General features: G+C 43.1%; 1 protein-coding gene across 1 annotated transcript in view; it reads left to right on the top strand.

The window, feature by feature from the left end:
- The window catches only part of LOC137380552 (collagen alpha-6(VI) chain-like), a 174,268-nt gene that overhangs the window by 72,056 nt on the left and 74,711 nt on the right, over positions 1 to 27,501 (top strand). The window contains exons 12-19 of the mRNA XM_068052548.1: positions 6,941 to 7,012; positions 7,110 to 7,136; positions 7,238 to 7,282; positions 7,367 to 7,420; positions 14,965 to 15,027; positions 24,434 to 24,499; positions 24,614 to 24,667; positions 25,711 to 25,746. Coding sequence (XP_067908649.1) covers positions 6,941 to 7,012; positions 7,110 to 7,136; positions 7,238 to 7,282; positions 7,367 to 7,420; positions 14,965 to 15,027; positions 24,434 to 24,499; positions 24,614 to 24,667; positions 25,711 to 25,746 — 417 coding nt within the window. The remainder of the gene's footprint in view (positions 1 to 6,940; positions 7,013 to 7,109; positions 7,137 to 7,237; positions 7,283 to 7,366; positions 7,421 to 14,964; positions 15,028 to 24,433; positions 24,500 to 24,613; positions 24,668 to 25,710; positions 25,747 to 27,501) is intronic.

Here is a 27,501-nt window from a genome sequence, read left to right as displayed (position 1 = left end):
CCCAATCCACCTCAGCCAATTTGCCCCTCATATCTTCATAATTTCCTTTGTTCAAATTTAACAGTCTGGCTTCAGATTGAACTGCCTCACTTTCTAACAATGTAAAGTTCTATCATATTATGGTAATTGATCCCTAAAGGTTCTTTTACATCAAGATTAATAATTAACCCTTTCTCATTACATAATACTAGATATAAAATAGCTTATTCTCTATTCCTCAACATACTGCTCTAGAAAACCATCCCTAACACACTCCAGAAACTCATCCTCCACAGTATTAGTGCTCACTAGGTTTACCCAGTCTATATGCAGATTGAAATCACCCATGATTACTGTATTACCCATGCTGCATGCTTCTCTAATCTCCTGATTAATACAATGTCCCACACTACCACTACTGTTTGGTGGCCTATGAACAACTCCTTCCAATGTTTGCTGCCCCTTGCTGTTTCTTAGCTCCATCCAAACAGATTCTACATTTTGTTCTTGCGATCTGAGATCCTCTCTTACTAATGTACTGATCTCATCCCTTATTATCAACGCAACACCACCTCCTTTTCCTTTTTGCTTGTCCTTCCTAAATGTTGAATATCCTTGAATTTTCAGTTCCCAGTCTTGGTCACCCTGTAGCCACGTTTCTGCAATGGCAATTAGATCATACCCATTTACCTCTATTTGGCCTTTAAATCTTGTTGCGAATGCTGTGTGCATTCAGGCAGAGTTCCCTTAACCTTGTCTTCTTGACATTATTCTGCATTCTAAGCCTAGCTACTTTTCTACCTCCTGTTAGCAGCTTTACTTCCTTCCAATCTGAGCTATCCCTCAGGTTCCCATTCCCCTGACAAGCTAGTTTAAACCCTCCCCAACAGCACTAGCAAATCTCCCTGTGAGGATGTTACTTCCGGTCCTGTTAAGGTGTAGCCTGTCCATCTTGTACAGGTCCCACCTGCCCCATAACTGATCCCAATACTTCAGAAATCTGATTCCCTCCCTCCTACACCAGTTCTCCAGCCACGTATTCAATCAGTCAACCCTCCTATTCCTATGCTCACTAGCACGTGGCACTGGGAGTAATCCTGAGATTACTGCTCTTGAGGTCCTGCTTTTTAATTTCCTTCCTAACACCCTAAAATCTGCTTTCTGGACCTCATCCCTCATCCTACCTATGTCATTGGTACCAATATGGACCACGACCTTTGGCTGTTCACCCTCCCCAAGAAGGATATCCTGCAACCACGCTGTGACATCATTGACTCTAGCACCAGGGAGGCAACACACCATCCTGGAATCATGTTTACTGCCGCAGAAACGCTTGTCTGATCCCCTGACTATCGAGTCCCCTATCACTATTGCTTTTCGCTTTTCTTCCTCCCCTCCTCTGCAGCTGAGCCACCCGTGGTGCCATGGATTTTGCTCTGGCTGCACTTCCCTGAGGAACCATCGCTTTCATCAGTATCCAAAATGGAAAACTGATTCGCAAGCAAGATAGACTCAAGGGCCTCCTGCACTGCCTGCCTGGTTCTCTTAGAGTGTTTGGCGGTCACCCATTCCCTCTTTGCCTGCATGTTCCTAACCTCTGGTGTGATCACCTCACTAAACATGCTATCCACGTAGTCCCCTGCCTTGCAGATGCACAACAGTGACTCCAGCCGCCGCTCCAGCTCCGAAACCTGGAGCTCAAACTTCTGCAGCTGGTGACACTTCCTGCAGATGTGTTCGTCTAGGACACGTGGTTCGTCCATGACATCCCACATACTGCAGGATGTACATTCCACTTAGCCGATCTGATCTGCCGTAACTTTAAAAACTTTTTATTACAATGAGAAGTAGAATAACTTACCAGTTACTCACCAATCAGCTTCTTCCCTGTACCCAAGAGAGAGGCAGCTACTGGAGGCTGAAAAAAGGTAAAAGAGAGAAAGAAGCCCCTCCCTCACGCACCAAACTCTAACTTTACACTCTGTGCATTTAAAGCAGCTCTCAGTGCAGTCAAATTTATTTTGTTCTTGATTTATAGTGCCCCTCCTTCCCGAATGCCCTCACCAAACTCCCTTCTTCATACTCTGTGCTGATCCATCAGTGCCTACTTTTCACCTCTGTTTCTGTAGTTAAAAGCTCGAATGTGTATCTGTAGATTTATTTGGTGCCTTTGATGAAATTTACACAGGATTTTTGCATTCAAAATTCGATCCATTGCAGAATTATTCCAAAATGACCTCATTAGATTTGAAATTACTATTTAACAGCGAGCCCATACCATCAATGTCCTATATAAGCAAATAGCTGTAAAGACTTAATCAAACATTCCTTTGGATTATTGTAGGATTTCATGAGGAGGCAGTAGATCTGCCCACTGGCTGAAAAGTCAGAGGAATGCCTGCCTCCGCTGGGCCTGGAAGCCACGTTGCTGTTTTGTGTGGCCCAGACCCTTACTTGGAAGAAGTTGGGACTTCTGCCCATCTGAGGCAGGAACCCCCAACTGCAAGAGCTGCCAGCCAATCAGAGGGCTGGCAGCTCTTCAGTCCCAGCAGCAACACCAGGAGCAGTGGCCACTCCTGGGACTGCATTCAGCAAGAAGAGGAAAGATGAACGTTGCCCTTCAAAGAGGTAAGTGAGGGTCGGGCCTTGCTGGGGACAATCAGCTCGGCGCCAGTGAGGGAGGGTTAGTAGACAGCAGGGAAGGGGGTTAGTTTTAGCGGGGGCAGCCCGTGCTGCTGGGGGCAGCCTCCGTGGGGCACAAGGTACCTGATCAGCAGGATCTCCCCAGCCCACAAGAAGGCTACCCAGGTGGCAAAGTGGCTGTCCGCCACTTAAGCGCCTCAATTGGCCTGAGGGTAGGTGGGCCACTTGCCACCTTCCCTGCGCTGGTGAAATTGCAGCGGGAGCAGTTAGGTGACTGACACAGCGTCCCAACCTCCACCCCCAAACCCCCCCCCCCCCCCCCACCACCACCTCCCACTCGATTTTCCAGCTTCCCCACCCCCGTTTCCGAGCCCACTCCCAGGGTGCCTTAAAATCCCAGCCATTATGTCTTTGTTTAAATATATGCATTAAGGCCTGAAGTATTGAGGAGACCAATTTGGAAGAGTTAATAATCTTGATATTGCAGTGGTGGTAACCAGTTCTGTTGGGGATGATTCATACCACCGACACATAGCAAATTCCAGCTCCTGATTTTGTACATGCAGACAATGCTTGGACATCTGGGGAGATCGTTACAATCTTGTCTAAGTTTGTATTTCTCTCCCACTGGATACCAAATAACAAGGAGCAGGAAATAGTTCATGTATTCTAGTCCAACCAGGAGATGAAGGAGGAAAAACTCTTTCGCAGAAGTGGCACTATGCAGACTATGGGGAGGCGGTGGTGTAGTGGTAATGTAGTGGTAATGGACTAGTTATTCAGATGCCCAGGCTAGTGCTCTAGTGACATGGGTTTGAAACCCATGGCAGATGGTGAAATTTGAATTCAATTAATAAATCTGGAAATTTTAAAATAAAGCTAGTCTAATGGTGACCATGAAACCATTGTCAATTGTTGTAAAACCCCATCTGGTTCACTAATGTCCTTTAAGGAAGGAAATCTGCCGTCCTGACCTGGTCGGCCTACATGTGACTCCAGACCCACAGCAATGTGGTTGACTCTTAAATGCCCTCTAAAGGGCAATAAGTGCTGGCCTAGCCAGCGATACCCACATCCCACAAAAGAATACCAAAATAATTCCACAGGGGCAGACAGTGCCGCGGGCTGCTACCTGTGTGGCCTGTGCAAGGTTCTTTATTGATATCATTGAAGAACGCCATGCTGCCACAGGGAATCAACATAGTCTGCAAGTGGCGCCATGGGGACAAAGTACCTAAATATGTTATATCTAATGTGCAATGAAAATAGGAAACTGAAGTTATAAAAGATTTAGCTCACTCCTTCAGTTTGTATTACAGTTTACTGCTGATTGTCGTCATTTTTCTGCACTAAATAAATTGAATTATCCAACAATTTGAATTAAACTATATACGCAATACAGCAAAGTGTGAATTTGTGTAATAAAACAAATTCAGTCATCAGATAATTTGAATTTAGCAGCCTTCAATTAAGAAAAGTAGACTATATGCAAAATCTGTGACCCAATTTGGAAAGTTTGCATTATCACTGCACTGAATCCATTCATCATGGAACTCTTTAAATGTTCTTAGTAAAATATATAAAGTATATTTACAACAGAACCAAAATGTAAGCACTGTCTGATTTATTCTAAAATAAAAGTAAGTTTTTTTTGTACAATGCAAGTGACTTTTTGATCGCTCTAATGTAACCCAGCTATTTGTTAGTTGTACTGGCATTGAGTCATGAAGCTGAAATCCATTTGTTGTTAGTCAGGGGAATGCTAGAAACAGACTTTCACAAAAACTCAGTGACACGCTGTGTGCACGATAGCATGATTTTTACTTCAATGCGGTTTTTATATTTTTATCTTAGTTTATATAAAGTCAAGTGTCTGGGACAAGCGATGACTCAGTGTCCTCAAGATGTTGGTGACTTAATTGAACCCTCTTGTCTGACTAACTGTCTTACCACAATGAAAATATCCTTTGAATGTTTTCATCTGTGTCGAGCGTGCTCCAAACTCTACCATTTGGTTGAATGTATCCCCAACACGACTCGCAGGTACCGCTGTCATGTTTGTAGCAGCGGTTATCGAGGCGTCCGAGTGTCCTCTCATGAGGAGGCAGGACACATAATTAGCATATTTAACTTGGTCTTCCACAGTGCAATTGGGAGTCTGGTTTAAAAATTAACTGTTGCTGCACGAGGTTCTCAGGGGTCAGGAAATCAGATTCCCCAAGCTAAGTGCCTTTTTCTGTACTCCTTAAGGTGAGCCAAGTGAGGTAGGAATGCTCCCCCTAGGCCCTCAATGAAGCCTTTGCCCTACTCCTGCAGATCGTGGCCTTTGTCCTCCTGCTATTCCCACCATCCAATTGCCCATTGCCACCCTTGATACCCTATTCCCATAAAGATTATTACTGTTTTTCTCACCCGGGTTGTTCCTCTGGTATGGTCCTCATCTTGGCTCCCTTAAGTACAAGGGATGCAGACTTACAGGTCTAAGGCAGACAACCGTCTTAACTATACAGTGCGAGATCAGGTATGACCAAATAAAGCACGATTGCGCCGAGCTTTCTTGAGCTAAAACTGCTCACTACTTCACGATCATGTTGGAATGCAAAGATAATAGCCAGCTTCTCTTTTCCACCTCAAACCATCTTCTTAAACCACCCTCCCTTGCCTCTTTCACCCTCACCTCCAACAAGTGCGATGAGCTCACGGACGACTTTGTCACAAAGCTTGAGACCATCTGTTCAGCTGCCTCTGCTGCTTCCCTCCTTTCTACTAGGCCACACTTTCTCTAAAGTCCCCCACTGCCCTAGCCCTGAACTTGCATCTTCCTCTATTTTCCTTCCTAGCTCCAAGCATGAGCTCATCTTGTCCATGGGACTCACCTCCAGCCCCCTTGACCCTATTCCCACCAGACTGTTGATAACCGAACTTCCCTTCTGGGCCCCCATGTTAGATGAAGTAATTAATGGTTCTCCTCAGGGAACATCCCCCGCCCATTCAAATCTGCTGTCATCACCTGTCGCCTCAAAAACCTAGCCTTGACCCCTCTGTCCTTACAAAATCCTTGAATGTGTTGTAGCCTCCCAAATCCATGCCTTTTTCCCAAAACTCCAAAGCTTGATTGGCTCCAGTCAGGTTTCCAATCTATCACAGTACTGAAACGGCTCTTATCTATCCTTGGCCCTCTCCTATTTCTCATCTACATGCTGCCTCTTGGCACATCATCTGAAAACATGTTGGGTTCTATATGTATGCTGATGACACTCTGTTTTACCACCATTTCTCTCAACCTCTCCACTGTCTGATTTGTCACACTGCTTGTCCAAATTGCAGTACTGGATGAGCAGAAATATCCTCCAACTATGTATTGGTCAGACCAAAGCCATTTTGTTTGCTCCCCACCACAAATTCTATTCCCTAGCAATGACTCCACACATCTCCTGTCAACACTCTGAGGCTGAACCAGACCACTTGCAATCTTGGTGTTTTAACATCTATGTAGCATCACCTGACTGTTCCCCTGCCTCATCTCATCTGCTGCTCAAACCCTAATCCATACCTTTGTTACTGTAGACATGACGATCCTAATGTACTTATCGCTGGCTTCCCTAAACTTGAGGTCATCTAAATCTCTGCTGCCTAAGTCCTAACTCGCACCAAGTCCAATTCACTCCTGTCCTTGCTAAACTAAAATTCTCATCCTCGTTGTCAAATCCCTCTATGGCCTCACCTCCAGCTCTACAAGCTTTTGAGATCCCTGTGCTCCTCTAATTCTGCTTTCTTGTGCATCCTTGATTTTAATTCCTCCTCCAAAGGTGGCCATGCCTTCAGTTGCTTAGGTCCTCCAAAGGTGGCCATGCCTTCAGTTGCTTAGGCCCTTCTCTAAACCTCTGAACTTCTCTACCTGTCCTCCTTTAAGACATTCCTTCAGACCTACCTCTTTGACCAAGCTTTTGGTCATTGGTCTTGGTATCTCCTATGGTGTAGTGATTCTTCAGATTAAAACACTCCCAACATGCATACCGAAATATTCCTGTTTGTAGTGAACCAAACTGTGCAGTGCCAATTAGTCTGTGATAAACGACTCAAAAGTATTTAAAAATGTCAGCCGGTACTGAAGGTGGGATTATGATATTTATTCCGTCAGTGAAAATGACCTATTAAATTGTATCTGAATTTAATAATGCAGCCATTAGTTTGAAATGCTGCTATTATTTTTTCTTTTTTAATATGTTCTATTGGTGGATAATATAGTATCTGAATCCTTAACCAAAATTGGTTTTGTATCATGATCTAGTAAGATAAGGTTTAATTGTTTCTTTAGGGTGAGAGAGGCCCACCTGGATATAATGGAACACTAGGAGATGATGGATGTCCAGGTGCCAGAGGTTTCATGGTAAGAACTTGTTCCTAATCCATTCACATCTGTGATATTTAGAAAAAAAGTTACATCTTAGTTTACAGTTTCATAACGAACTACATATATATTTCAGGGAAGAAGAGGTTATCGAGGACAGAAGGTAAATATGGCATAATAAAATTATTTCATTTATAATTCCTTTGCCCCATGAAATTTGAATATTTTCTTCAATCTGACATTTCCAACTCTCTATTGTCACAGGGTAGTGATGGGGCCCATGGTATCGATGGAATAATTGGAGAGCAGGTATGCTATTTTTGAATTAGATTTGCACAGAAAGACTATTTACAAATACGTTATAAATATTAATAGAATATTTTGTTCTTACAGGGAGACAATGGAATTCCTGGACCTTCCGGTGAAAAAGGCTTGAGTGGAAAACCGGTAAAATCTTTCCTGTTATCTATTAGCGGTTGTCATGAGTAAGAAATGTGTATTTAATGCTTTGTGGACAATTGTTCTATTTCAATTATATATAAGGAAAAAGAAAATGCAACTGCAGGAAATGCATAGTGAATTTGTTAGCATCTGTAAAGAGAAAGGACAGGATAATGTTTTGGGTACTGTCCCTTGCCTAAATTTTCCAAGTATGTGCCGGCGCTGGCCAACATTGAAAATTGGAAAATCGTACTGTTGGCAAAAATTTGGAAAGTTACCTCCCTCCCCCGATTAACTTGCTTTTTCTTTATTCAAATGCCATGGACCTGCTGTGTATTTATAGTATTTTCTGATTCAGATTTCTATAGGAGCAGCAGTTTCTTATTGGATTACACAACATTAATCCCAGTTTATATAACAAAAAGAAATGAAAGCAGGAAAATTAGCCGATGACAATACGTGTTAAAGCATCAAGAATAATGGATGAAAACATTTGAATAATTGTTCAAACTGAAGAGACTATTACGGAATACTGAGGATTAATTTTATCTTGGGCTTGTCAAGTGGAAATGGGTTGCAGCAGAGTCATAATTGTGGTACACCCTGTCGCCAACATTGTCGCACAGACACCTTCCTGAATCTGACGGGAGCCTTACTATTGCATGTAACCTAAGGTCCTTTGATGTACTTAAGATTCCAGTCCAATTTAGAGGACAACTGGGCAGAATGCGCACTATACATGCAAACCCAGTTGAACTGGGTGGTGAGAAAGATGAGACTCCTTTCCAAACCAGGGCCTGAATTTTATACGCGCTTTAAACTCGGCAGCCGTCCAGCATGGAAGGGCCGCTGAGAAGCCTCCATCTGGACTCCTCCCTCTGGGCTCTTACCTCCTCTAGATTGCTTTCATTGAGAACTGTTGGCATGACATCAGCCATCTCAATTTCTCTACTCCTCTCACTCACTCTAACCTGTCTCCCTCTGAAATTGCAGCACTCCATTTTCTTATTCAACCCTAACATTGCCTTCGATCTTGCTAACAACTGTGGTGCTGCTGTTGTCTGTCAAACTGACCTAGCAGAGGCCGAACAGCAACTCTCTGACACTTCCTCCTACCTTGCCTTGAACTATAATCGCACCACCGAGCATCAAACTGTTATTGCCAAGACTGTCACTGACCTCATCTGCTCTGGCAATCTTCCATCCAAGGCCTCCAAACTCATAGTCCCCCAAATCTGAACAGCCCACTTCTAGCTCTTTCCCAAGATCCACAAACAGGACTGCCCTCGTAAACCCATCATTTCAGCCTGTTCCTATCCTGCTGAACAGATTTCTTCCTATCTCGAGCCTATATTTTTTCTCCCTGTGCTCAGTCTCTTCCCATCTACATTTGTGCCTCTTTTGATGCCCTCCAACAGTTTAAGAGTTTTCAGTTTCCTGGACCTAACCATCTCCTATTCACCATGGACCTCCCATCTCTCTACACCTCCATCACCCAACAGGATGGTCTCAGAGCTTTCTGCTTCTTCTTTGAATGGAGGCCCAACCAGTCCCCAACCACCACCACCCTCCTCGACCTGGCTTAATTTGTTCTCACATTGAACAAGTTCTCCTTTAACTCCACTCACTTCCTCCAAATAAAAGGTATCAGTACCTGTAAGGGTCCTAGCTATGCCTGCCTTTTTGTGTGATATGTGGATCATTCTTTATTTCAGTTCTACTCAAGCCCCCTCCCTCACTGTTTTTTCCAGTACACTGATGGCCGCTCTCTCCTAGAACTGGAAAGTTTTTATCAACTTTGGTTCCAATTTCCACCCTTCTCTCAACTGCACATGGTCCATCTCCAACACTTCCCTTCTTTCCTCGACTTCGTTGTCTCCATTTCTGGGGATAGGCTATCAACCAATATTAAGTAAAGGCTCACAGACTCCCACAGCTACCTCGACTACACTTGCTCACACCCAGCCTCCTCTAAGGACTCTATTCCATTCTCCCAGTTTGTCGCTCTGGGTTGCATCTGTTCTGACAATGTAACCTTCCATACTAGTGCTTCTGAAATGTGTTTTGTACTCAACCAAGGACTCCCACCACCACCACCCCCCCCCCCCCCCCACCACAGTTGACGGGGCCCTCAACTGTGGCTGTTGTTCCATTTCCTGCACCTTTGTTTTCAACCCTTCCCCTCCTTCCCAGTATTATGTTAAGGTCCTCTTGGCCTTATCTTCCCACCAGCCTCTGTATTCAGTGGATCATCCTCCACCGTTTCTGCCACCTCCATCGTGATGCCACCACCAATCTTACCCTCCCCCCTTTTTTTCAGCATTCCGAAGGGACCGTTCCCTCCATACCACTCTGGTCCACTCCTCAGTCGTGCCGTCTCCTTCCCACGACACCTTTCCATGCAAGTGCAGGAGGTGCAGCATCTGCTCTTTTACTTCCTCTCTTCTCACCGTCCACAGCCCCAAACACTCCATCCAGGTGAAACAGTGGGCTGAAATTTATACTCCCACCACCAACACTGGCGGTGGGTGAAAACAATGGTCGACCACTGCAATCTTCCATTGACGTGGAGGGGGTGGGTTGTCCTGTGTGCAGGCGCTGACGCCAGTTTAAAGGGCTTCGAGCCCAACCATTCCATTTACATATTTAAAGAGACATTTAATTGTTAAAAATTAATGCATTTATTCTGCCCCTCTCCCACCCCCCCAATAACAATTACATTTATTACTTGCCCTCTCCCCGCAAAAACACTTACCTTTTCCACCTGACCTTTCCCTTAACCAAAGTACATAAACTTTAAACTATAACCCTTCCCACCATCCCCTACACCAATGATATTACTTTGACCCCTCTCCCCTTCCTCTGCACTGAGAAAATTACCTCCTGCCCCCTCCCCACCAGTGTTCTGCCTCGGTTCGCACCGGGACAGACGGTGGGAATGTATGTCTCATTAATTCATTGATTTTAATTAATTTAAATATTTAAATGGTGGCCCCATCGGCGAGTGGCGGGAGTGCCGCCCTCTCCCGGATGCCCCCCCCCCACCCCACCACAACCCCCAACGTCGGTGGCGTCTGTAAAATTCAGCCCAGTGATTTACATGTACTTCTTTGAATTCAGTATACTGTATTCACTGCTCATGATGCGGTCTGCTCTACAATGGGGAGACCAAACGTAGATTGGGTGACCGCTTTGTGGAACACCTCAGTTCAGTGCATAAGTGTGACCCTGAGCTTCCGGTTGCCTGTCATTTTAATTCTCCACCTTGCTCCCACTCTGACCTCTGTGTTTGGCCTCCTGCAGTGTCTCAGTGAAGCTCAACTTAAGCTTGTGAAATAGCATCTCATCTTCCGATTAGGCACTTTACAGCCTACCAGACTCGATTTGAGTTCAACAACTTCAGATTGTATCCTCTACCTCCATTTTGTTTCCTTTCTTTGCTGATTTTTGCTTTTCTCTCTTTTTTTTCTTTCTGGTGACAGCTGTTCATCATTCTGCCATTCACATCTCCTCTTGACACATTATTTGTTTCTTTACTTGTTCCATTACCACTCTCTTTGGCCTTGAACCACAAACCCTTTTGTCATTTAATCTCTCCTCTCTTCCACCCTATCACAGACTTTCCCTTTTGTTTTTTTTCCCACCCTCCTGCTTCCACTTGCTTAAAACGTATTACATCTCTAACTTTTCCCAGTTCTGATGAAAGGTCATTGAGCTGAAACACTGGCTAGAATTTTCCAGACCCTTTGGGAACAAGCTGGGAGGCAGAAGGGCTGTCACAATGGCAAGAGAAGGCCAGGCCATTTTGCCAGCGGCAGGAAAGTTGGTGGCTCAGATGCCCACAAGGAGGCCAACTGAGCCACTTAAGTGGCTAATTCAGGGCCACTTCCTGCTCAACAGGCATTTTGCCCGTGTCGGGAGGACCTGTCGCTGTGTGGGGAGACTGCTGGATGAAACCTGGTGGCCTCCCAGTGGTCTCCACCGAGGGGGTGAGGGGGTTGCCTCCTTTATGGACACTCCATGGCCCATGGAGGGGCCTTCTGGCAACAATGGCCTCCCTTGTGCAAAGGTGCCGCTGGCACTCAGCGACCCCCCCCCCCCCACAATGCATGCTGGCCTTACTGACATGACTGAACTGTTGGCCCTCTGATTGGGCCAGAAGCTCTAGGGGGTGGGCTGCCATCCTTAATTGGACGGCAATCCCAGTGGTGGCAACTTAATTGGTCGCTCCCGGTTGCTGAAATGGGGCTGCCTCCTGTTTTTGGACCCGGCAGCGGGACGTCAGCCATCTCCATAAAATTCAGCCCATTAACTCTATTTCTCTTTCCACAGATGCTGCCTGACCTGCTGAGTATTTCTAGTATTAGCTGTTTTTATTTAAAATATAATTTTTTAACCAAAATATACCACCTCAAAATTAATTACATTGAATTCCAGTTGTCACTTCTTTGCCAATTCCACCATTTTATCAATATCCCCTTGCAGCCTCCTTTTGCCCTCAGAATTTTTTACTATGCCTCTTATTTTCGTCTAAGCTGCAAATTTGAACATCACTCTCTCTGAGCCTAAAACATTGTTAAAGCAGTCCCAGAACAGAACCCTGTGGGTTACCACAACCTGCTTCCAACCATTCTGACAGACTACCATTATCACTTAAGGGCCGAGTTTAACCCTGCCAGTCCTGCAGTAGAAATGGCCGCAAAATGTTACCCCGTTTGACTCTGCTCCGTGTAATCTTATCCTGTGCTTTTAGACAGCTGAGGGGTATATCTGTTTGAATGCAGTCAGGTCCTTCTTTAAATATGCAGATCGGGCCCCAATGGCATAATCGGGGCCTGACTGCAATTTTAACCTGAGTCCTGTGTGAGAAAGCCTTTGTGCCTTTGCTGCTGGGCCTACCAGGTGGCCCGTGGAGCCAGGCCCAGTGTTCCTGAGCCCCACAAGGAAACTTCTGGCCTCCCCTGCCTTGGGCTTCCACCCCACCCCTCCCACCCACCGATCACAATGCTCCCCCACAGCCCCCTCCTACCCCACCCCACAACCGGTCTGTCCTCTCAACCAGTTAACTGAGTGCTGGCGAATATTGCTTTGGGTACCTAGCAGCAGTCTCCTGTTATCCCAATTCCCACTTTTGCTCACCAGCCATCTGGTCCTTCTCTGTGTGTTACAATGCAAATGAGGCCCAGAATTTAAAATACTGTGGAGGCCGGATGATTTGTCATTTGCCTCAGTCCCTGGCTGCAAAACTCTGGCCAGAGGGCTAAAATCTCTGTTTCTTCCCTTTTAACCAGTTTATATTCCGATTTGCTATCTTCCCTCTAATTCCATACCCCATCTAGTTGTCTTCTATGTGGTATCTTGTCAACTGCTTTCTGAGACTTCATATACACCACATCCACTACATTTCTCTCCTCTACCATATGTGTCACCTCCTTAAAGAACGTGGGTTTGTCAAACAAGATCTTCCTGGTTACACGCCTGATATTGATTCAGAGAATAGTGGATATAATTGCTAGTTATTTTCTCAAACCCTTTAAAAACTTGGACTAGACTCATACCATCTCTGCTGCAGTGAATATAGCCCTGGTTTCATTTGTAACTTTATCGGAATTATATCCTTTCATTCTTGGTATAACCTCACTAAATCTATGTTGCATCTTTTTCATGGCTCCAATATTGTTTATGTAATAGGATTCCCAAAGTGTACACAATACTCCAACTGTGGCCGAATGAATGTCTTGCATGGATTCACTATCATCTCCTTTCTTTTATTTTCAATGTCTCTACATATGAAACCCAGAATCCTATTTGCTTTTTCGTGGCTTTTTCCAATACAATGCTGCCTTCAAAGGACTGTACATCTGCACAGCTAGATTTCTCAGTCCTTTCACTCTATTGAGAATTTTATCATTGAGGGTACAGTTCAATTATCTATCATTTTTTTCGAGAAGCTGTTACACTTATTCGTGATGAACTACATTTTCTATTTATCTGTCCATTCTCCCTATTTCCTTTAGAAAACTACTTATTCTTTACATTTTGTCAAGCCACCTAGTATCATCAACAAATTTTAATGTCATCCCTTCAATGCCCTCCCCACATGATTTACCTATGTTGAGAACACGATAAGGGGAATTTTATGGAGGTGACGGGGGTCTCAGCTGCCGGCTGGAGAGCTGGCAAATGACCTGTGTTGCCTCCTTTGGGGAAGGCTGGCTGTATTATGAGTTAGTCAAGCACTTGAGAGGCCACCAGCAGGCCTTTCCCAGAATCAGGACCCCAAGGAAGGGAAGTCTTGCCCGCCGATAGCTGCCTGCCATTCAGAGGCTGGCAGCTCATTTGCTCAGTAGCGCCACCGGTGAGGCGGTGGCTGCTGCCTGAACAGCACCCACTGGAATCCCAAGATCGTAGAGCGACCCAAACCAGAGGTAAGAGATGGCAAGAGGGGTTTTGTGGGGTGGGGGTCATGGGGAAGGGGGTTGAATAGGGGTCAACAGCAAGGGCAGGGGGCTGGTTTTCAGCAGGGAGAGCATAAAATACTGCCCGATAAGTGTAATCACAAATTCATAAATCCCTGGCTTCCATCGCTGCCAATCTGAGAAACATCTATTTGCACTTACTTTCTGTTTTCTGTCTTTCAGCTCTCCTTACATGGATCTTCACAAGGGAATTCTTATATAACACTTTCTCCTGCACTGTGTAATATATAATTGACTTTGAATTATTTACAATCCTTAATTCTGCATTAATTGTTCAGTGCAATAAAACGTCAATGAAATATCATGGGGGCAGACGTTCCTCGTGCATTTGAACATTAAATAATTGCATAGGCAGAGCGCAGAAAATAAACTTCTACACCCATAATGGTGCCTTCCTGATTTTCTGTCCTTTATTTTGAAAGGATGAAAGATTGGATATCTTTGTCATGGGCGTGATATCCTTCCTGCCCCATTTTCTCTGTATGGTTTGCACAGGTAATTACTTAATATGCAAGTGCAAAAGAGGAAAATCTACCCACAGTCTGGTATATTGGTGATGCCTTGCTACAAATATTCCTCTGAGCCATGGATAATGAGTATCAGGTAACTAGATAATAAATAGACTTTGCGCTAAGATGTTGAGGGACTCTGATTGTTTAAACTGCAAGATTGGAACTCAGTAGTCAACATGATCTGAATCTGCAATAGAAGTTATTGCCTGGCAAAGTGCTTGGGTACCAGTTGCAAGGATCAGGTTACAGTGACCTGCCACCTATAGTTTTCCTTCTTCATTGTGTGGAAGTACAAATAGCTTCCTGTGATTTTGCAGCTGGGATCAGAATCTCAAGATGCAAAAGTTAATTGGGCCAGTACACCACTTTGCTGGATAGTGCTTTGGGTTTCCTGCACACTGCAGCTATATATAAACCCTTAGTGAGTTCTATTTTTCATCTGACTGCGGTGCATCATTTTCCTGGACAATGAATATATTCCTCCTTTTGGAATGAATTGAACTCAGACTGAGTATTACATTTATTTCTGGAATCTAATATTGCTTGCCTTAATTTCTAGGGTAGAAAAGCCCAAAAAGGAATTGCAGGTGATCGTGGAGAGGCCGGTTCACGTGGAGATCCTGTAAGTAATCTTTAGAAAAGAGCGAGTATAAACATAGATGATGAAAGACTATATGGAACAAACACTCTTACTGCAGTCCTGTTTATACCTGCTTGAGAATGTTGTCTGTGGAATGCAACTGGTGAGGATTGAATAGTGTAGTGTGTAATATTAGTCTGGGGTTTTATGAATTGTACTGCTACATCACACTTTTATGGCCAGCCACATGCCTGAAATGCATGGACAACCATCATTATATTTCAGGGTTGTCGAACCTGTTTACTGAGAAATCCACACAGGTAAAATTCCTGTTAGAAATGGAAGTTATAAGGACACATCACCTAACTTAACTTGTGCCTATGCTGTCTGAATTTAACAAGAGACAAGGGTGAGAGATCTCTAAGCATAAACGGGGATACTGTTGGAGTTCAACTCGCTTAACTTATCAGCACAGAGGCATAAATATTTCCCAGCTATTTGTCCAGGTGGTTCCTCCATCCCCTTAGGACATTGTTTGGTAAGTGTACCTCGGGCCATGTAAGTTCTTAGTGAAGGTCTACCTCTTCAGGTCCCATTAATAGGCCAAGCTGGCTGGAGTAATAAGGAACTATATAACTCGGATATCAGGCTACTGAGTCTTGAAAATAGAGTTAACTCGGTTCCAATTTTCCATCACTAAGCGTGTCATCGTCGAGCCATCTTGAATCCAAAGAGACATTGCCTCCTGTTCTAGCCTCTAACCAGGATAGTTAACTTGTTGGTCAATATTAGTAAGATAATCTGTAACTTCTATATCAATAAGATAATGTGTAACTCACTGAATATTCCCATTGCAATGTAATGTGCTAGTCTATATTCACTCTGTACATCTGCAGCAGTGATTCAGAGGCTGTTGCATAAATAGTTTTAATGACTTAAAAATATTAAAACGACTTTTAAAACCAACTCTAGGGAGAGTGCACGAAAAGAGACTGGCAGCTAACATTAAAGGGAATCCCAAAGATTTCTCTAGATTTATAAATAGTAAAAGGAGTGGGGCCAATTAGAGACCATAAAGGGGATTTACCTGTGGAGGCAGAGGGCATAGCTGACGTATTAAATGAATACTTTGTATCTGCCTTTACCAAGGAAGAAGATGCAACCCAGGCAATGGTGAAAGAGGAGGTAATTCAGTCACTAGAAGAGTTTAAAATTGATCAATAGTATCAGATAGGCTGTCTGTACTTAAAGTGGATAAAACACCAGGACCAGATGAGATGCATTGGAGAGAATACAGAAAAGATTCACGAGCATGGTTCCAGGGATGAAGAACTTCAGTTATGAAGATAGATTGGAGAAGTTAGGACTGTTTTCCTTGAAGAAGAGAAGGCAGAGAGGTGATTTGATAGAATTATTTAAAATCATGAGGAGTCTAGACAGGGTAGACAGGGAGAAACTGTTCCCAATTGTGAAAGGATCGAGAACAAGATGGCACAGATTTAAAGTATTTGGTAAGAGAAGAAAAAGTGACATGAGAAAAACTTTTTCACACAGTGACTAAATGGAATGCACTGCCTGAGAGTATAGTGGAGGCAGGTTCAATTGAAGCATTCAAAAGGGAATTAGACAGTTATATGAAAAGGAGGAATGTGCAGGGTTATGGGGAGAAGGTGGGGGAATGGAACTGAGTGAATTGCTCTTTCAGGGAGCCATGCGGACATGATGGCCAAATGGCCATCCTTCTGCACTGTAACAATTCCGGGATTCTATGGGTAAGTCAGTGTGCTGTCTGTACAGGAATCCCAGTTGGATAAAAAAGCTCTGAGCTGCTTGCAAAGTTGTTTTTTGAAAAGGCTCAGTCAAAGAAAAAAACATGGAAAACCCAATCGCTATCTCAGGCTGATCAATTGTTTTCAAACACTTGCCCAGGCTGATCAGTGCCACGCCATTACAGGAAGCACCCAACAGCAAAAAGTGCAGGAATCCTCCATTCATGTAGCTCGAGCTAGAGCTATAAAAAGAAAGCATTAAATCACTGGAAGCTGAAGAGCTTTCATTCATTCAGTCTGAGTTTTTAAAAACTCATAAAACCACTCAAGCGTGAAGAATTGCCTCTTGAACAGCTACATAAACAAACTCTTAAAAACACTTGAAATGCCTATTGCACAGCTATGCAGACAAACAAACAAGAGGTTGGAAGCTAGATAAACAGACAAATACTGCAAAATACCTACTTCTGTCAATCAAAGCTGCTAGTCTAGAGAACAAACAGTTTTTCTTAAAGAAGAAACAGTGTAGAATCATAAAGCAAGTTCTAAGCAAAGGAACAGCAGGAAGATGGATACCAAACCTCCCAGCATGAACTGGAAGATCATTGATATCCTACCTGAGTTTTAATTATTCAAACAAAGAATGCAGTTATGCTTCACAGACCAAGTAATTACACAACCAGGAAAGAATGCTCCAAAAATAATGATAGCAATTGGAAAAGCGGGATTACATAGAATCAATACCTCAGGCATATCTGAAGAGGGCCAGAAAGATCCCACAAAAATATGGAAAGTGCTGGAAGATCAGCTCCGATTGAGAATGAATTTTCAAATTCACTGCCTGGAATTGATGTCCTACAAGCAACAACCACAGGAATCAATAGACCAGTTCATCAGCAAAAGCCTTAGTAAGGGCAATGAATACGACTGCTCAGAAACTGAGCTGTCAGACAGAATAATGGAGCTGGTAATTCTATCAACACCTATTGAAGCATTTCAGAAGTCCTCTTTGAGAAAAAGAAAGGTTACAGCATTGATGCTGTACTGGAAGATGGCAGGAAATACGAAGCCATTGTAGCTGGACAACAGCACCTGCAAGCACTAGGTACAGACAACAGTATCAGCGCCATAACCAGGTTGAAAAGAGCAAGCACGCTGTGTGGTAAATATGGTTGGTCTCACTCACGACAAAGCTATCCTTCATATCGTTTCCGGTGCAAGCATGCAGTGCAAAAGGACATTGGGCCTGCCTATGCAGGAATTCTGGCTCCAAAGATGCAGCCAGCAGTCACGGTCGCACACAAGCAAACAGGGCAACAGCAGCAAAGAAAGCGCCAGAGACCTGAGTAAACACAAGTCAATACACGAGGTCCACAGCGAAGCAGACCTGACACAAGACTCAGAGAGAAGTAGTTCTCAGTCAGAAGACGAGCAGGCATTCTACATTGTGACCCTGATGCATCATGTTGATGAAGTTCAACAACTGGAAGCTTTCGTCACTATTAACATCATGTGCCCAAAGAAAGCTGGCAAACATACAGTCAAGGTCAAGATTGACACCGGAGATAGTGAAAATATCCTACCAGACTGAATCCTCAAAGACACGTACCGGAGTCATTGGAAATCAATGACTCAACCGATGACTGCCAAGATATCTGCATATAATGGGTCCCGCATCGACTTGCAGTGGGATGTTAACAATGCAATGCAAATACGGCAAGTCGGCATAGAAAGCACATATGTTTTACCCAGTAGACATGAGCAGACCAGCAGTGGCAGGACCTCAACATCATAACCATCCACGAGAGCATTGCCAAGTGGAAATCTCCAAGGACCATAACCCGCTCGAAGACTCTGACCAGCATCAAACAGTGCAGTCTGGAAACCCAACAACAGCACAACTATGCCGTGCCTTCACTTCTGCTCTCTGGAGAACTGCCGGCACCACAATGAGCCAGAAAGGACAGGTATCTCCATGAGACCAAGTACTCTTCCCGCAACAAGTCCTCGACCTTGAGCCTCAGGCCTTCAGACGCGGAAGATGAAATGAGGCAAATGACATGCAATGTCCTGTAGAGGCAGAGGAGGAATGAGTTGAAGCATTGTCTGTTGGCTCTTCGACATGAGGTGCCGGAACTTTCCAAGACCTCATAAGTGGTCATCTTGAGAAAAGCAACAGAGTATATTAGCAGGCTGAAGGCAGAGCAACAGAAACTGAATGCAGAGAGGGAGAAACTTCAGAAAGAACAGCAACAGATGAGACGTAAACACCCCAAGCAAGAGTTGCCAAACCACCAAGATGATATATGGACTGTTGAACCTCTGTATCTGTTAAATACACAATCTCTATCCATGTGTAAATGATTTTGATATCTAATTTTATGGACTGTTATTTTTAGCATATAAGACTTATCTTTGGAACAACGGGGGATGTTGTGTGATTGACTTTAAGATCTTTGTATGCTAATGAGCTAAGTGCCAGGATGTAGTCGTGTGACTACATGCCCCTCTCACTCTGCTACTCTAACACCAAGAGGCAAGCCCTATAAATAGTTAGCTCTGCAGTTAGTATGTACTTGTTTGCTGTTAATAACCCTGTTTGAGATCTGCAATCATCTGAACTCCATGCATCTCATTTATGTTGATCAGACAGCATAAAAAGCTTCTCATTACACTTTGTGTGCTACTTTTCTACTCTGCTGTTTTTATCTCCACAGTTACAACTCACCAATGTTTGCTTCCATTCCTGTCTGATTACAATTTGCTGCCCTTCAATAGCTTCACTCATTTTCTCTTTATCAAGGCTTAACTCAGGGTTTAACTACAATGTCATTGGCCTGCTACCATATGATCACATCATTTTGTCATGCAGAATAGTATAGGGCAAATACAACAAGATTGTTGTCAAACTGGCCACTAATTTTGTATTCTGTTTCTTTTGATTAAATTTAGTTTTCAAAACTTTTATATTTCTGCAGATTTCAAAGTGTTTTGCAAATCAGTGTCATATTGTTTTGAAATATTGTTCTATTCTTGGATAGTTTGGATTCTTTTCAAATGTAATCCAAAAAAATTTCAATTTCCTCAACTATTGAATGCATCAACGTATTAATCAAATCCAGTTCTTTTTGTCTGAGTCAGTAGCAATTCTAAATCATTCAAATCACTTGTTTATTCTGTTGCCTTGCTGAAGCCAAACTTATCTAGTGGGCTTATATGGAATAAGCCATTTCTCTATGCTTTTAAATCTCTTCTGCCTATTTGTAACCCTTGTCTGCTTTCTCAACTGGGCCCTGTCAAACTCATTCTTTGCTTTTCATGGTTTGCAGACAACCATTAACTAAAGAACAACTGCTGTCATTATGATGTAATATAAATTCTTTTCAAATGGAATCAGATGCAAAGAGGTATCCAAAATATAATTTTATAGTTATTTTTTTTTAAGAGTTTTCTGGCTGTATCCTAGGCCATGATATTTATTGTGACGTACTCCCAGAACTGGATTTCTCTATCTTTCGAGTAACTCAGCTTTCCATAGCTGTTCTGTATTTATATTACGCATACAGAACATATTACCTGCCCCTATTAAAACTAACAATAAATGTCAATACATTTTCTCCCTGTCTCTGTTTTTAGCAATACTCAGGTTCTGTACTCCTAAACGACTTTGTCGTTTATTGTTCTACACACTGCAAGATATCTGAAGTAGCAGCAGTCCTGGGCATGGCAGCAACAACAAAAGTATTAAGGTTTTATGTTGCATTTGTGGTGGTCCTGCTGTCTGAAATCAAGGCAAAGAGGGATCTGTTCATGGGCATGGAGGGCAGAAAGCCTCCAAAGAGGGTAGTACACCAGTCTGCAGGAGGATGGTGGAGGCAGACAGCGAGACCTCTTTCATCTGAAGAAATGCCACATAGTGCTGAAAAAGCTTGAATAACATTATATAAGTGGTCAAAGTACTCATCCCAACACACTTCCTCTACCAGTAGTAGAGGATTCACTCTTGATCTCTTGCACTTTTTCTCTGCACCTGGATTTCAGGGGAACTCATTAATAGAAAAGGCAACCTCTCCCAACACTCAGAAGTTTCAAAGGGATTTTGATAGATTTTGTGAGTGGGCAATACTGTATCAGTCGGAGTTTAGCGTGGGGAATAATGGGGTTATCCACTTTGGACCTAAGAAAGATAAATCAGTATATTTTCTAAATCAAGAGAACAATGACAGATAGGTAAAGATGGTCTGGTCCAAATGGCCTGACACAAACAATTGTGATACCTTGTGTATCGCCATATATACATGCCCGCCCCAACCCACCCAAAACCATGTGATCTCCTGGGACAGTTGAAAAAAAACCAGATAAAAACCAAGGTCAATTTGTGGGAAAATAATCTGGGACATTCAGCTAGGTGATCAAACTAGCTCAGGAGATCACGCAGAGTACCGACCTTTTGTGGAGGTGATGCCCTCCCTAACCCAAAATAGGTCCAGCTCTTGCTTGAAGGAATTCGGCATGCACTACAGGAGACAGCAGGCTGTTCTAATGGTTTGCTATTCTCTGGGAAAACCAGCACCTCCTGACATCTAACCTAGATATGACCTTCTCCAACTTAAAGGTGGAACTCCTGGTCCTCCTTAACCTACAAAAGTGGAACAAACTGTCAACTAGAACACAATTCTTTTCCTTAGTTTAAAAAACCCAGTTGGATTACCCCTAATTTTATGCTCTGCAAAGTGTAGAGTCCCAACTCCTTTAGCCTATCTTGACAACTAAGATGCTTTATATTGGGAATTAGTTTGGTGGTCCTCCTCTGCACCCTTTCTAAAGCCTCAATATTACTCACCATGTGAGGAGACCAAAACTGAACACAGTATTCAAGTGAGGTCTGACCAAGGTCTTGTACACAGACAAATTAGTATGCCTTGTCTTGTAATAAATTGTCCTATGAATATATACCAATACCCTATTTATTTTAGCTGTCACCTCATGGCATTGCTCCCGTACCTTTAGGTGTATGGACTAGCATGCCCAAATCTCTTTACTCTTCCACCTTCTTTAATGCTTTTCTCTGAAGGGTGTATGAATGTTGAGCATTCACCCTGCTTACATGCACAACACTGCATCTATCCAATTTATACATTACTTGCCAGTCTTAAGACCAATCTCCCAAAACATTACAATCTGCCTGTTGCAGGTGAGTATCATTACAGTCCTAACACTTGCACAGATCTTAGTATCATCTGCAAATTTGTGGACAAGGACCCCAAGACCTACATCCAAATCATTAATCTAGAAGCTAGGAATTGGGAATGAGCAGAGGGATATAACAGTCTAACTACAAAAATCACTAAAAGCTAGGGGACAGGTACGAAAAACAATTTAAAAGGCTAATGAAATGTTGATATTCATCTCAAGGGGGCTGGAATACAAAGGGAAGGAAGTAATATTACTATTATACAAAGCTCTGGTTAGACTCCATCTAGTGGACTGCATTCAGAACTGGGCACAATATCTCAGGAAGGAAATATTGGCCTTGGACGGAGTGCAACACAGATTCACCAGAATGATATGGGGGCTAGAAAGGGTTAAATTGTGTGGACAGCTTGCAGAGGCTAGGCTTGTAGTCACAGCATATAGAAGATTAAGGGTTGGTCTAATTGAGGTATTTAAGATAATTAAAGGATCAAAATGGGTTAGATAAAGAGAAACTATTTTCTATAGTGGGAAAGTCTAGACCAAGGAACAATTAGAGCTAAGCCATTTAGGAAGCACTTCATCACACAAAGGGTCATCGAAATCTGGAAAACTCTCCCCCAAAAAGTCATTGAGGCGAGACCATTTGGAAATTTCCAAACTGAGATTAATAGATTTTTGTTAGGCAAGGGCATGAAGGAGTATGAAACCAACACAGATGGATGAAGTTAAGCTACAGATCAGCCATGAAAAAATTGAATGGTGAAACAGGGTCGAGAGCTGATTGGCCTACTCCTGTTCCTTTGTTCCTCAAAGCTGCTCCTCTATCTACAAGGCTCAAGTCAGGAGTGCAGTGCAATATGTACCAATTGCCTGGATAGGTGTAGCTGTAGCAACACTCAAGAGGTTTGATGCCACTCAGTTTCACTAGTTTGCTGTCCTTGACACAATATCCACTACTTCGAACACTGACTGTGTTATGTAAGATCTACAGGATGCAGTGTAGCTACAGACCAAGGGTTACTTCAGCAGCATCTTCTTCCCCTGTGACCTCTACTTCAGAGAAGAACGGCAATGTTGTTAAGCACAAGTTCCCTCAAAATTGCACAACATCCTGACTTGGACATATATTGCCATTCCTTCATCATCATTGGGTCACTATAAGAGGAATTCTGCACCTAACACATCACCATAAGGGCTGCAGTTGTTCAAGCAGAAGGTCCAACATGACCTGTTCAGGGAAACTAGGGATTTTGGCCTTGCCAAAATCGGCCACATCCTTAGAATTTGCTGGTAAATACTATTGTTTAAAGTAAGCACAGACTGATCACGTAGAGTTGTTTGTTCATTTGTGTGAGAGACATTGTGGGGGTGTGAGGGGAAGGGGCACAAGCAGGTGTGAAGTGATTTTGATTTGGTGATGCAGCTTTTATTTTTAGAGAGCACTGGACTATCAGTCATGTTCTTGTTGCTCTGGCAGTTGATTGCTGCTATTACACCTTTCTCTTTCCTGCTCATCTTCCTCATGCAGTGGAGCTGCAGCTGCTGCCTCCTCCTCATCATCATCACCTTCAGGATGTGCAAGCAGCAAGTCTTTCTCCATAGCAGTCTTATAAAGTACACAACATGCTTTAGTTATTCAGGAGATTGTGACTGTGTCTGTACAGCAGTGCTCCACCAGATTTATCCAGACACCTAAAATGAGATCTCAAAGTGCTTGCAATCTGCTCTATAACACTTCATGAAGTTTCATGGGCCTCACTTTCCCTGTTTTTGCCCCCCATCTGTCTATGGAAACCTTGTTCGAGTCCTCAGCCATTAGTGGAAGCAGCAGCAGAGGTCCTGAAGCAACCGCAAAACTACTTTAAACAATGCTGCTTAGGCAAAGAAAACTAAGCTGCAGTTTGAGCACACAAAATTGCTATCTCCAACCCATATCTGTAGCAGGGATAGCTGCTGCAGCCTCTACCATGGCATTTATAGTGGGTGTTAATTGTTTGAGATGGAATGGAATGGATCAGAGGGGCCAGTCACATTCCCTTGATCCCCTTTACATGAAGCAGTAAGCACTTCTGGCAGGTCTTAAAAAGGTATGGTGAAATCACTGGAAATGATAGTCGAGTGGGATTCTACCCCAGTTCTCTGTGTTAAGCATTCCTCAACACAGACAGGGCTGAGTTAAGAAATTTATGACATTGGATGCATTGGGTTATGGGGACAAAAATCTGGTAACCAATCATCAGTATGCTGATCAATTTGAGATCCCCTACTCCAGCACAAATCTTGCTGACATTCTATAGCTAGGTCCCAATACACAGAATGCTGGTTTGAATAGTTTATTGCAATCCACTAATTTCTACCAAAATGTATTCTTAATGTTGCATTTGTAATTGGTGCTGGCAAGAACTAATGCCATTAGATGAATCATTTGGATCACTGGATTTTACTAAACTGTCTATTAATGTTTTTTTGTGTTTCTGTCTAAGGGTGAACCTGGCACCAGCAACAATGTTCAAGGTCCAAAGGGTGAAAGAGGAAACCCAGGCCAAGTGGTACATTACCTTTATTTCTTTAACGTATCTATTTAGTAATTTATAGGGAGCTGTCATTTTTCTTTATGAACTTGTAAATCGCAAATGGAATAACAGTGAAACATTCTCTTACAGGGTGATCCAGGAAATAGTGGTAATCCAGGAAAACGTGGTGGTGCAGGAAACCTTGTAAGAAAGTCTCCATTACCTTCATCAGATACACTGCAGTTCCATCATGCTTATTCATCTAAATTGTTACTTTTCAACTCAAATCCATTATTTCACATATATTGAATCGGCCCCAGTGTAAACAGAAGAAGTGGCTTGACTTAATGAGGTTAATTATCCAGAGAACAATTCAAATTGGGAACAATTTCCCGACTTGACCACTGAGAGAGATATTTTCCTCCGTTAACTAATTTTATTTAAAAACGAAATGTGACTACAGTTTACTGTTTCAATTAAATTTGCAATTAGGAAAAAAATATAGCCCTTAATGTCTAATCTTGTTGATAAATTAAAATGCAAGTAATTTAGGTAGCTTAGGACAGTATACTCAGTGTCTATATTAACAGTGGTTCAAGTACAGCACAGAGACCTGATACAAAGATCAGTGATGCTGTAGAGGTGGACGTAGGCAATCTTTGCGATGGAGAGAATATGGGGCAGAAAGCTCAACTCAGGGTTGAATAGGCTTCTGAGGTTTCAAACAGTTAGACTCAGCTTGAGATAATGGCTAAGGAAAGGGATGGATTCGGTTGCGAGAACACAAAGTCAAAGATGGTGGCTTCACTTTTCCCAGTGTTTTGCTGGAGGATATCGTGGCTCATCCAGGACAAGATGCTTGAAAACTAGACTGACAACCGAGTTATTCGAGGGATCAAGAAAAATGGTGGAGAGTGTGAGGTCAAGAGAAGCTGATGTTATTTATGCACATGCTAAAGCTGATCCCATGTGTGCAGATAATGTCACCAAGGAACAGCATGAAGAAGAGGAAGAGTATAGGGGAAGAATGACTCCTTGGGGGACACCCAAGGTGCTGGTTTTGGGATGGGAAGGGAAGCTTAATATTCTACATGCTATATTAATTTTTACCTGTTACCTGTACATTATAGACAAAACGGAATGCCTTTCTTTTCTCAAAAATGTCATCTGATAAGAAAAGATTGCATTAATTGTTGTTATTATTAGAAGAACTGATTTAAAATTATTATTTTTTGCACTTTGTTTAGGGTCCAGATGGTGAGAGGGGACAACGGGGTGCACAGGTGAGACTTGTTTTGTCTCTATCATAGTGGTTTAGTAGCTTTTATGCAACATCCAGTAGCAGGCAAAAGCTAGTAGTGTGGACAGGAAGAGTGAAAGATGTAGTTTTAGCCTGGGAATCTCAGAATTAACAAAGCTATCTTTTTTTCAAGTGTTCTGACATTTTAATATAGTGGAAGGAATTTGCTGTCACATAAACCCACACATCTTTTTTGGTAAACAAAATGAGGTTCATAATCACAATGGTATGATAAACAGATGCTCCTTTCTAAAAACAAGAAGGGCAGTGTTCTATCAAAGCTTTCATAGTCTCTCAAGTCCCACTATTTACATGTGCAAAATTCTACAATCTGATTTTAAATGTTGAGGAATGATGAAGCATTCATTCATTATTATTCCTGAACAAACACTTTTTGCCAAAGTTTATCATATTTTGATTTGAGTTGATAAGTTTGGGTTCATTGCTGGTTTGGTGGGTAAGTGTGTCCAGTGCATTTTGTACACTGCTGCACTAATGTGCCTGATCACATCTCCTCTATTTGGGTGGGTAGGAAGTCTGGTTCAGTGGTCAGTGACAGCCGCTGGCGAACGGAGGTCATTCACATCTTACATGTCACTGATGCTAGGACCGCCATTCAGTAACAGTAGAATTAGTTGAAAATAACACTAATCATTGGAATAACTTAGAATTATTATTTCAATGTGGGCAATTTCAGTTTCTATAATATTGAAGCAGGCTTCTGTTTTTTATTTATTCTTGGGATGTGAGTGTCACTGGCAAGGCTAGCATTTTTTGGCCATCCCTAATTGCCCTTGAGAAGGTGGCGGTGAGCCATCTTGAACCACTGCATACATGTGGCATAGGTGCATCCACAGTGCTATTAGGAAGGGAGTTCCAGGATTTTGACCCAGCGACATTTAAAGAATGGTGATATAGTTCCATGTCAGGATGGTGTGTGGTTTGGAGGGGGACTTGTGATCCCATGTGTCTGGTGCCCTTGTTCGTGGCAGTAGAGGTCGCAGATTTGGAAGAAGCCTTGGCGAGTTGCTGCAGTGCATTTTGTAGATGGCACACACTGCTGCCACTGTGAGCTTGTGGTGGAGGGAGTGAATGCTTAAGGTTGTAGATGGGGTGCCATTTGAGTAGGCTGCTTTGTCCTGGATGTTGTCAAGCTTCTTGAGCATTGTTGGAACTGCAGTCATCCAGGCAACTGGAGAGTATTCCATCACACTCCTGACTTGTGCCTTGTAGATAGTGGACAGGCTTTGGGGAGTCAGGAGGTGAGATATTCATTGCAGAATTCCCAGCCTTTGACCTCTTGTAGCCACAGTATTTATATGGCTGGTCCAGTTCAGTTTCTGGTCAATGTTAACCCCCAGGATGTTGATGGTGGGGGATTCAGCGATGGCAATGCTGTTGAATGTCATGGGGAGATGGTTAGATTGTCTTTTGTTGGTGCTGGTGATTCCCTGACAACTGTGTGGCACGAATGCTACTTGCCACTTGTCAGCCCAATGCTGAATGTTGTCCAGGTCTTGCTGCAGGTGGGCACGGACTGCTTCAGTATCTGAGGAGTCGCGAATGGTACTGAACACTGTGCAATAATCTGTGAGCATCCCCATTTCTGACCTTATGATGGAGGGAAGCTTGTTGATGAAACAGCTGAAGATGGTTGGGCCTAGGAGGCTACCCTGAGGAATTCCTGCAGCGATGTCCTGGAGCTGAGATGATTGGCCACCAACAACCACACTCATCT

The sequence above is a fragment of the Heterodontus francisci genome, chromosome 2 (genome assembly GCF_036365525.1).
Source record: "Heterodontus francisci isolate sHetFra1 chromosome 2, sHetFra1.hap1, whole genome shotgun sequence".
In the NCBI taxonomy this organism is placed as follows: Eukaryota; Metazoa; Chordata; class Chondrichthyes; order Heterodontiformes; family Heterodontidae; genus Heterodontus; species Heterodontus francisci.
The sequence above is the reverse complement of the archived record's forward strand: the minus strand, read 5'-3'. Positions and strand labels throughout refer to the sequence as shown.